The 12,400-nt window shown below is 39.8% G+C and overlaps 1 protein-coding gene across 5 annotated transcripts in view; it reads right to left on the bottom strand.

Annotated features, from left to right (window-relative positions):
- The window catches only part of gria1a (glutamate receptor, ionotropic, AMPA 1a), a 342,037-nt gene that overhangs the window by 170,998 nt on the left and 158,639 nt on the right, over positions 1–12,400 (bottom strand). For all 5 annotated transcript variants that reach the window (XM_060927686.1, XM_060927687.1, XM_060927688.1 and 2 more), the window contains one exon: positions 10,875–10,928. In XM_060927686.1, coding sequence (XP_060783669.1) covers positions 10,875–10,928 — 54 coding nt within the window. The remainder of the gene's footprint in view (positions 1–10,874; positions 10,929–12,400) is intronic.

Here is a 12,400-nt window from a genome sequence, read left to right as displayed (position 1 = left end):
CAAAAGGAGGACCAAATAAAAGAAGTAACTCAAAGAGAAGAGAAAGACTTTGAGAACAGAACTGCCTAGAAGGGACTGGTGAAGAGGTTGTCAACTGACAGACCAACTGGCCTACAGACATCAGGGTGAGAGGGTGAGACCTGGAGGGAAAAAGGTGCTCTCTGATGAAGACAGAACATGCTCCCAAAAGAACTGAAGAAGCTCTCAGTGTGAAAGGTCCAAGGAAGCTTGAATGCTGCAGATGTGGAGAGGATTTTCTCAGTGAGACGGTCAGCTGTCAACCTGGAGCTGTGTTCGAAGGGAAAAGGACCTGCATTGGTGGTTTCATGAGGAGATGCTTGGGTTTCCTCCAAGGATTCTGCATTTAACATAAAGCTTTCCTCTAGATCGATGCTTCACATGATGAAGGAAAACATGAGGTAAGCATTTAAATGTTTGACTTTCAATACTTGCATACCATATCACAAGTGAGATAGCTGCTTGCAGTCAGCTCAGCAAACAAAAAGGAATGACAGGGAACTGCTTAAAAGAACTGCCTTCATTCACTGGGCAATTGTGATTGGTGCTGGTGAGTCAGCTGACTGTCAGCTGATAGCTGGGAAGTGGGTGGACTATCATAGCCTGCCTGAACTAATGCGATGCTTGATAATATCCTGGTTATGTGTACACAGCCTACTAAAAACAAACATACCAAGCAACAATGACAGAAATAAGAAAACTGTATTTCTACAGCATACTACCAAAAGCTAAGAACAAGCATCTTAACAAAATATTCAGAAATCTATTAAAAAAACCATAATGTCCATCATAAAAATATTCCGCCATTTAGGCAGTTTCTCTAAGCATTCATTGTCACCGTAGTTGAAAAGGTATTGTGAAATCCAAAAACCATGACAATGTGTTGGATTGATAGTGTGACTATAATAGCAAACTAATGGAAACTGTAGAATTTAAGCCAAAAAAAAAAGGTTTACTTTGCTGGCGTGGATTGGCACGGGGGGGGGTCCTTTGAAAATCCAAAGAAAATTTAAACTTGTGCACCAAATTCTAGTTTTGTTTTTTTTTAATTAAAGATATATGCTGTCTGCCACAGAAAAAGAAAAGTTCAAAGAAATGACTGAAAGCCCAAATATTGCCATGACATTTATATCCAAGATGACATTCATGTCACTGTATGTAAATTTCTGACCACAACTGTACCTGCAACTTTGACAATATCATTTTCAGTGACTCATAAAATGGTTTTGAAAGTTCCGAGTTTTAAAAATAAAATGGTTTTGAAAGTTCTGAGTTTTAAAAATTTTTGATATGGTAATTTTCTTTCAGAGATTTCATTTACAACATGTCTCTGACAGCTCAAAATGCATCTCCAGGCATTTAAAAACTGCAGAGTTTCTGGGGGACTCTGGTGGCCCCCCAGATCCCTGGCCTTACTGGGTTCATGCCTCCCCCATTCCCATTTTCCTGAATCCACCCCTGCTTTGATTTGGATGTTTGCCCCACAGGATTACGTTGTATAGCCATTTTGCAGTTTCTGGTTATAGCATTCTAACTCAATAACTGAACGATTTCAATAATTTTTTTTCCCTAGTAAAAATTTGACACCCCCCCCCCCCCCCCCCCCCAAAAAAAAAAGATAGGAAAATAGGGCACAGGTTTAAAAATATGAGTTTCTCTGTAAGGTATCCCTTCATAGGACCTAAGGGGTATAGCCTAAGTTTGTTCCAGCATGACATTATCCCTCCACACAAAGTGAGGTCCACGAATACATGGTTTGCCAAGGTTGGTGTGGAAGAACTCTAGTTGTCTTCAACAAGCCCTGACCTCGACCCCACTAAACGCCTTTGGGATGAATTGGAACTCTCACTGCATGCCAGGCGACCTCATTCAACATCAGTTTCTGACCTCACTAAAGCTCTTATGGCTGAATGGGCACAAATCCCCACAGACATGCTCCAAAATCTAGTGGAAAGCCTTCCCAGAAGAGTGAGGTTCTTATAACTGCAAGGCTGTAAGGGGTGGAGCTGGGGATCTAAGGCTACATCCACACGGCAACGAGATTTTTTTTTTTAAATATCGCGTCCACATGGGCAACAGATCAGTAAAATATCAGGTTCATATGGCAACGCAACGCTTGATGCAATACACATGCCACACCTCTACGTGCACTGTAAGATGGTCCCATCGGAGACACCAGAACAATAGAAGAAGAAATAGGACGCATGCGCATGTAACAGGTTTATTTTTTTCCACTTGCCATTGTGTGTAGTGGTGGGGAAATTCTGCGCTGGCCCTTTAAGAGTGCAGGTAGTTATGGGAACGAGGCGCTGGCCTCTTTCAGTTCGTTTTGGAAATGTAAGCGCCAATGCCACTGGACGTTTGCAGCCCGTCCTCAGCAGTGTATTTGTGTCTCATTTCTTCAGAATAAAAAGACTGGTGAACAACACAACGCAACGTCTGTTACACGCATAAACCCCTTCTTCTACCCAGCATGAAGCACTCACAGGAACAAACACACAACAAGAAGAAGATGGCTGCGACTACGCGAGGAAATCGTGCCTTCTGTGTGTACAAATTAGTTTTATTAGTGTGCATAGTTTTATATACAGTGGTGCTTGAAAGTTTGTGAACCCTTTAGAATTTTCTATATTTCTGCATAAATATGACCTAAAACATCATCAGATTTTCACACAAGTCCTAAAAGTAGATAAAGAGAACCCAGTTAACAAATGAGACAAAAATATTATACTTGATCATTTATTTATTGAGGAAAATGATCTAATATTACATATCTGTGAGTGGCAAAAGTATGTGAACCTTTGCTTTCAGTATCTGGTGTGAGCCCCTTGTGCAGCAATAACTGCAACTAAACGTTTGCGGTAACTGTTGATCAGTCCTGCACACCAGCTTGGAGGAATTTTAGCCCATTCCTCCATACAGAACAGCTTCAACTCTGGGATGTTGGTGGGTTTCCTCACATGAACTGCTTGCTTCAGGTCCTTCCACAGCATTTCAATTGGATTAAGGTCAGGACTTTGACTTGGCCATTCCAAAACATTAACTTTATTCTTCTTTAACCATTCTTTGGTAGAACGACTTGTGTGCTTAGGGTTGTTGCCTTGCTGCATGACCCACCTTCTCTTGAGATTCAGTTCATGGATAGATGTCCTGACATTTTCCTTTAAAATTTGCTGGTATAATTCAGAATTCATTGCTCCATCAATGATGGCAAGCTGTCCTGGCCCAGATGCAGCAAACAGGCCCAAACCATGACATTACCACCACCATGTTTCTCAGATGGGATAAGGTTCTTATACTGGAATGCAGTGTTTTCCTTTCTCCAAACATAATGCTTCTCATTTAAACCAAAAAGTTCTATTTTGGTCTCATCCGTCCACAAAACATTTTTCCAATAGCCTTCCAATAGTCCACGTGATCTTTAGCAAACTGCAGACGAGCAGCAATGTTCTTTTTAGAGAGCAGTGGCTTTCTCCTTGCAATCCTGCCATGTACACCATTGTTGTTCAGTGTTCTCCTGATGGTGGACTCATGAACATTAACATTAGCCAATGTGAGAGAGGCCTTCAGTCACTTAGACGTTACCCTGGGGTCTTTTGTGACCTCGCTGACTATTACACACCTTGCTCTTGGAGTGATCTTTGTTGATCAACCACTCCTGGGGAGGGTAACAATGGTCTTGAATTTCCTCCATTTGTTCACAATCTGTCTGACTGTGGGTTGGTGGAGTCCAAACTCTTTAGAGATGTTTTTGTAACCTTTTCCAGCCTGATGAGCATCAACAACGCTTTTTCTGAGGTCCTCAGAAATCTCCTTTGTTCATGCCATGATACACTTCCACAAACATGTGTTGTGAAGATCAAACTTTGATAGATCCCTGTTCTCTCAATAAAACAGGGTGCCCACTCACACCTGATTGTCATCCCATTGATTGAAAACACCTGACTCTAATTTCACCTTCAAATTAACTGCTAATCCTAGAGGTTCACATACTTTTGCCACTAACCAATATGTAATATTGGATAATTTTCCTCAATAAATAAATGACTAAGTATAATATTTTTGTCTCATTTGTTTAACTGGGTTCTCTTTATCTACTTTTAGGACCTGTGTGAAAATCTGATGTTTTAGGTCATATTTTTGCAGAAATATAGAAAATTCGAAAGGGTTCACAAACTTTCAAGCACCACTGTAACTTAATTTTCTTATTGTGTGTGAACATTTTGAAAAGCATTTTTATATAATTTATATAACTTTTTATATTGTGTGTGAACATTTTGAAAAGCAGTCTTATCCAATAAAAAAAAGAAATTCAAGAAATGGTTCAGTTACTTGTTTATTTAAAAGAAAAGCTGTATACAAAAGTGAATGCAATGCAGTGGTTCATACAAAACAGTCTGTTGAAGGGTCTTCTGGCCCTTTTCCCCTCTGCCTCCATTATAGTCAGGTAACTGTTGCTTTGTGTGGAAGGCTGTACTTTCTGTTCATCAAAGCAGGTGTAAATTGTCTAACCTGACTGACCTGCCAGACAATGTGTAAACAATTTCAATTTCTGTTGTTACGAATGATGCGCGCGAGAGTGCTGCTTGTTCTAGTCATGTGGTTGTGACGTCATCGTAAACAAATCCGTTCTACTCATCCAGATGACTTCGCAACGGCGCCGTTGCCAGATTTTTTCACTCTGGAACCCGTTCTCAAAAGATTTCGTTTTGGGGCACCCAAAACGCCGGTGCCGTGTGGATGCCAGGCCGAAACGATAAACAATTTTATCAGATTCACCTGAATCCGTTGCCGTGTGGACAGGGCCTAAATCTCAACAAGCACATATCAGTGTGATTGGTCAGGTGTTCATATACTTTTGGCCATATAGTGTATATTTTTGTTGAGCAGAGCTGAAGGATCAAGTCAAATTCTCACCTGTGTGAACATGTCTTTGCGTACAGGCTGTGGCACTGCAATTTATATGTCACAGAGTCTAAGGGCCTCTGCATGCTCTTGCAACAAGGCTTTTGCAGATAGCTTTTTGCAGACAGTTGTGATTTATCGTTGAGCGGGGAGTAATAGGCGTGCGCGATGTTATTCACCGCCACAACGCAAGGGGGCGCGAAGTTGCGAAATCGCTAGGAGTAGTTGGTGGGTGTGGTTAGTGGAGTGTTTATCCTCCGGTTACTTATAATGACTAGAACTGGAGTCATACAGATGTACGTACTTCCTCGATCAACCGCTTTTTGTGCTGCTCCATCTTCGCTCGTGTTTTTAAAAATGGCGGTAGTGAAAACAAACCAAACCGGGAAAGTAGAGAAGCGGAAGTGCGTGTACAGCGGATGTAGAGTGCACCAATCAGAGCCCTCTTGTCTGCGACGCTGTCTGCGAGGCTTCTGTGGTGGTCACAATTTTTGGGAGGTGCGCGCAGAGCGTCTGCGAAGGGGGGAGCTACGCAGACGCCATCTGTGACGCCATCTGCGAGGACTGCGTTGTCAGCTTAAATTGGCTTTAACACACTCTAGATCTCTCTGTCCTTCTCCACTTTAAGCACATGTTGCTTTTCTGCCTTAAAAATGCATAACATAGTATTTTCAAACAAAACTATTTATTCAGTGACATTTAATCAAACAACTAGATTTGTGAAATCAGATCTCCTACAATAGGAGTGCATTTAAAAAAATCTGGCAAATCTTTATTCTATGTAACAAATACTGAACATTTAAAAATTTCTCCTTTATTACAAAACGTGCCTCAAATGATTATTTCACTGGAGAACTAATGCTACTATTCTGGAATGTAATTCTGTATTGCCAAATGATAACAATGAATATGACAAAATATCAGAAGCAAGGCTTTGTTCTCTTCACAAAACTCATTTCATGGGCTTTAGCTCACCTAAAGCTCACCTAAAACCTATTTAGTCTTCAAACTCTGACTAAAGGCAACCACTGACTTTCTGCTACTTTCATTACATAAATTACAGTACCCAAAGGACACAGCTAAACTGCACATATCAGCTACACACTGGAAGGATAGGATCCCTGAAGAACATGGCTGTATTTGGTGCCTTTTTTCCACAAGACAAGTTTTACTTTCTTCAAGGCAAATTAAATACTCTGTAAGAGATGTAATAGTAGTATTTTCATTTAAGCTTGCCCAGTACAGAGGTTAAATCCCTTCCAAAGCACATGCTATGAACAAGCATTTGCATATTTATGACACAGTTACAGTTTCAATTTAAAATATACAGTGGTCCTTGAAAGTTTGTGAACCCTTTAGAATTTTCTATATTTCTGCATAAATATGACCCAAAACATCATCAGATTTTCACACAAATCCTAAAAGTAGATAAAGAGAACCCAGTTAAACAAATGAGACCAAAATATTATACTTGGTCATTTATTTATTGAGGAAAATGATCCAATATTACATATCTGTGAGTGGCAAAAGTATGTGAACCTTTGCTTTCAGTATCTGGTGTGACCCCCTTGTGCAGCAATAACTGCAACTAAACGTTTCCGGTAACTGTTGATCAGTCCTGCACACCGGCTTGGAGGAATTTTAGCCCATTCCTCCATACAGAACAGCTTCAACTCTGGGATGTTGGTGGGTTTCCTCACATGAACTGCTCGCTTCAGGTCCTTCCACAACATTTCGATTGGATTAAGGTCAGGACTTTGACTTGGCCATTCCAAAACATTAACTTTATTCTGCTTTAACCATTCTTTGGTAGAACGACTTGTGTGCTTAGGGTTGTTGTCTTGCTGCATGACCCACCTTCTCTTGGGATTCAGTTCATGGACAGATGTCCTGACATTTTCCTTTAGAATTCGCTGGTATAATTCAGAATTCATTGTTCCATCAATGATGGGAAGCCGTCCTGGCCCAGATGCAGCAAAACACACCCAAACCATGATACTATCGCCACCATATTTCACAAATGGGATAAGGTTCTTATGCTGGAATGCAGTGTTTTCCCTTCTCCAAACATAACGCTTCTCATTTAAACCAAAAAGTTCTATTTTGGTCTCATCCGTCCACAAAACATTTTTCCAATAGCCTTCTGGCTTGTCCACATGATCTTTAGCAAACTGCAGATGAGCAGCAATGTTCTTTCTGGAGAGCAGTGGCTTTCTCCTTGCAACCCTGCCATGCACACCATTGTTGTTCAGTGTTCCCCTGATGGTGGACTCATGAACATTAACATTAGCCAATGTGAGAGAGGCCTTCAGTTGCTTAGAAGTTACCCTGGGGTCCTTTGTGACCTCGCCGACTATTACACGCCTTGCTCTTGGAGTGATCTTTGTTGGTCGACCACTCCTGGGGAGGGTAACAATGGTCTTGAATTCCCTCCATTTGTACACAATCTTTCTGACTGTGGATTTGTGGAGTCCAAACTCTTTAGAGATGGTTTTGTAACCTTTTCCAGCCTGATGAGCATCAACAAAGCTTTTTCTGAGGTCCTCAGAAATCTTTTTTGTTCGTGCCAAGATACACTTCCACAAACATGTGTTGTGAAGATCAGACTTTGATAGATCCCTGTTCTTTAAATAAAACAGGGTGCCCACTCACACCTGATTGTCATCCCATTGATTGAAAACACCTGACTCTAATTTCACCTTCAAATTAACTGCTAATCCTAGAGGTTCACATACTTTTGCCACTCACAGATATGTAATATTGGAACATTTTCCTCAATAAATAAATGACCAAGGATAATATTTTTGTCTCATTTGTTTAACTGGGTTCTCTTTATCTACTTTTAGGACTTGTGTGAAAATCTGATGATGTTTTAGGTCATATTTATGCAGAAATATAGAAAATTCTAAAGGGTTCACAAATTTTCAAGCACCACTGTAGCTGCAAGTGGCAATCTGTGCAGTCCAAACAATAGTTGCAAATAGCAACTCCAGTGACCAGCTTTTGCCAAGATACATAGAATAATAAATATACCACAGATGAACATAGTTATCAAGTATTGTGATGATAGCTCACTGCTAGATGTGTGAACATCATCATTAAAACTCCAGTTACAGACAGACAGTTCACAACTGTCACAGACAGACAACTGCCACAAGTGTATGCAAGTGATTATAAGCCCAATTCAGTTAACATCTACAAATAAATTTGTAGAAGTTACATCTAAAAGAACAATGCCAGAGACCATCTCTCCAGTGTATTTAGAAGTCCCAAATACTAAATAGTTCAGGATGTCATAGTATCCCGAATTCAGTAGCTGGTTTATTGTACTCTTTTCAAGTGAAATAAATACATTTGTGGGTAAATTCTGTCACATGTACACTCAAGCACAGCAAAATTCCTCCTCTGCATTTAACCCATCTGAATCAGTGAACACATGCACGTGCACACAAATGAGCAATGAGAGCGCGCACACACACACACACACACACACACACAGACACACATATATATATATATATATATATATATATATATATATATATATATATATATATGCCCAGAGCAGTGGGCAGAATAACTAATAAATAAACACATTTGTAGGTAAATTATATGGATCTGTGATGCCTGCATGGTTCAGCTTTCGGATGTAATGTGATCTACTGCTATAATCTAACATTTGAATTGTTTCAGAGAAATTGTACTGACTGCAGTCACCTCGATTTGTATTATTAACTGTCACAGCTAATGTTTCTTTGTTTGCCCAGCAATATAGTGGACACTGCGTCATAAACAAAAATCTGTGATGTCAGTGAAAGGCCCCGATAGTAGCCACCATTAGGCTGACTAGGACCATTTTGCTTGCCTGAGTAGTGGGAGTGGTGAAGAAGAAGAAGAAGAAGAGAAGAAGAAGAGGACTAAGAATTATAACAGGGTTCCAGCACCACTGGTGCTTACACCACTAATTATTTCACCATTACTGAGACATTGCAGACAAGTTCTATGCTGCTGCATTTTTTTAAACATTCAGAGGTGGCCACTGCAATCAGGGCCGTCGACAGGGGGGGACAACCGGGTATTTTGTCCCGGGCCCAGGCATGAGGGGGGGCCCAGAATTGGTCCCTCATGAAGATGCCATTAATCATTCTGTTTCATTTCAAAATGTGTTGATTTGGGGGAGAAAAATGTGCTATATTTGCATTCAATGAATGATTTCTGGTTCTTTTGCCTTTATTGTCTTCGAAAATAGATTCAAGAACCCACCTACCACCCCTAATGCAGAAATGGTTTGGTCTTTGATTAAGGCGCCAAATAACACGGCACTATTCCATCATAACGCTTTGACAATAAGCGTGCGAGCCTGTTTGCCAACATGCACAAGTCAGGAGCAAAGAAAAGAAAAGAGAAAAAGAGATGAAGAAGCCAAGAGCCTCAGGGGCTCACTGCATAGATATTTTAGAAAAGATTCAGATGATGCAGCAGGTGGTGAAGGCAGTGGGGCAGCTGAGCCAGGTAAGACACAGATAACTTTTTTCCAGCCCCGTAATGTAACCCCAGCACGCGCGACGCGCCATTCATAATTATAAAGTAGGGGATAGCAGGGTACACTGAGTGAACACTGAAATGCACAGGGCATTGAATTATTTCATAAACATATCGGTTTAATAACACTGTGTTGCATATATCTCAATGAAGCAAAGAATAGCACATTGGCCCGCAATCATATCCAAATGTTTTAGGCACGCTTGCTGAGCTGCGCTGAGCTGGACTCCGGTTAGCTGAAAGCCTGTGGAACGCTACCTCTTGTTAATTAAACCTTATTTTGTTGGAAATCATCCTGTGTAGATACGACGGCATGTGAAATTGCCAGCTAGATAGAGTTTAATGTAACGAATGGGCTATAAATGGGGTGTTTTGAGGTTAGTCTGTTGCAAAACATTAAACTTTCGCTTAGACTGGATACTCTTCAAACAATTCCCTTGCTCAAGTGAAAAATGATAGGCCTGTATGAAAAGCGCAATTAATGAAAGTAGCCTAATAAGCCCTAAATGAATAAAACAACCTCTGTTTTATTGTTGTTGCTTACACGTTAAGATTTTGAAATCTTCTCGGTCCAGTTCTATATCCAGTGAACGTTGTAATCCTTTTGGTTTATCCGTAATAAACGTGTCAGCCCCCAGGTCAGATAGGCTAATGTTACGTGGTTGGGAGGGTGTCAATTTTTTTTGTAACATTCTAAATCGAGTACGGAAAGGACGTTTATGAAAAACAAGACAAAAAATACACTGAAAAACTCACTGTACACATCACTAGTGGTGATGCTTCTATGTTCAGATTTTGGGAAAGCCATAACTCCGTTCTCATTGAGGCCCAGTTCCATCCCGTAAACAATCATTTTGGTTTATCAACTACCTGCGCTCAAACATGTCACAGGAGAGGCTCAATGGGCTGGCTATGCTCTCTATAGAGCGCGAACTTGCAAAGAAGCTGGACTTCAATGACCTTATTGACGACTTTGCCACAGCAAAAGTCCGGCGCATTGCATTTCGCACCTGAATAGTTGCAGACTAAGGAAATGTTCAAACTGTAAATATGTTGAAATGTTGAAATAAAATGGTTGACTGTTATAATGGGCTTGGAATACCTGTTATTTAAGGGTTGGAGTGAATGGAGACTGTGAAAAGAGGGGTTGGGTGTGGGTGGTTGCTGTGTGGCGATGTGCGTGCGCGCGTATGTGTGTGTGTGTGTGTGGGGGGGCACTCAGATTATTTGGGGGGGGGGCCCACTCAGATTATTTTGTCCCGGGCCCAGCCAAAGCTGTCAACGGCCCTGACTGCAATGAACTAAATGCTCAGTTTGTGACTTTCTGTTTTCTGTCCAGTTTCATGCCCTTTTACATAAAATCAGATGAATATAAAAGTTTACAGAAACAAGCATGTAGTTTAACTTACCATGTTTGCCAGGATGTAGTGATAGCTCTTAAGGTTTTTTCCCAGTTGTATAATCTACAAAAGAGAATAGAAAACAACTGCTTTCCAATGGTAATCAGTGAAAGTACTTAACAGTAGTTAAGAACACTTAAATGCAGTCATTAACAGTTGGTCAATGCAGTCAAATGAATGCTTAAACAATTACTGTCAAACAATCAAGAGCTTCAAAAATATATGAAAAATGGATTTTAACCAAGTGAATTTGTATGCAAAAATTATTAATGCTAAGGGATAAAGGCAAATTAAGTCAGAAAATCTTTTCTTATGCTAGTGAGAACCCATATGCATTCTTTGAAATATTGGTTTGCTAAATGCTAATATAATTTACCATAACTAACACAAACTAAGATAACAATACAGCTTTTTTACATACTACTAGCATGCTTGAAATAAAATATTTGCTCATGTACAGTATAACAGAAAACCAAAGTCAGATATTTGTTTTAAAAAATGGCTTTTCTGACTTGATAGATACTGTGCTATTTCATGAGAGCCACACACAATGCAAACAAAAGTAAAACAGTGCCCTTTGAAATTCTGGTCAAAATCTTCCAACACAATCGATTCAGAGGGTTTTAAAAATTTTAATTTAATTTAATTTAATTTAATTTTTTATATGTTGTAGAAATGTATAAATTTTCAAAAGAAGTATAGGAATGATTAAAAGATCTCTATTGTTAGATAAAAACAGGAAGAGTAAAAAAAACATTTAAACATAGAGGGCACAAGTGCTGGAAATGTGTGAGTCATGCACTAATGGAGGAGGAAAACATTAACATTCCAAACCCTATGACTCTTCAATGCCCTGTTTACTTTGCTGACTTTCTGGGCAATCAAGTGAGCATAGCCATAATATGCTTAAATGTATACCACTGCACAAGGGTGGGTATGTAAGAAAGAGAATGATAAGCAAAGATTGTGTGCATGTGTGATAATTTCAATGCCCAGATTAGCACACACTCCTCTGTGTGTGTGTGTGTCAAGTGTGCATGTATATACAGTTGTGCTTGAAAGTTTGTGAACCCTTTAGAATTTTCTATATTTCTGCATAAATATGACATAGAACATCATTAGATTTTCACACAAGTCCTAAAAGTAGATAAAGAGAACCCAGCTAAACAAATGAGACAGAAATATTATACATGGTCATTTATTTATTGAGGAAAATGATCCAATATTACATATCTGTGAGTGGCAAAAGTATGTGAACCTCTAGGATTAGCAGTTAATTTGAAGGTGAAATTAGAGTCAGGTGTTTTCAATCAATGGGATGACAATCAGGTGAGAGTGGGCACCCTGTTTTATGTAAAGAACAGGGATCTATCAAAGTCTGATCTTCACAACACATGTTTGTGGAAGTGTATCATGGCATGAACAAAGGAGATTTCTGAGGACCTCAGAAAAAGCGTTGTTGATGCTCATCAGGCTGGAAAAGGTTACAAAACCATCTCTAAAGAGTTTGGACTCCACCAGTCCACAGTAAGACA

Source organism: Neoarius graeffei, chromosome 8 (genome assembly GCF_027579695.1).
Source record: "Neoarius graeffei isolate fNeoGra1 chromosome 8, fNeoGra1.pri, whole genome shotgun sequence".
Taxonomy (NCBI): Eukaryota; Metazoa; Chordata; class Actinopteri; order Siluriformes; family Ariidae; genus Neoarius; species Neoarius graeffei.
Note: the sequence above shows the minus strand (reverse complement) of the source record. Positions and strands in the feature narration are given on the sequence as shown.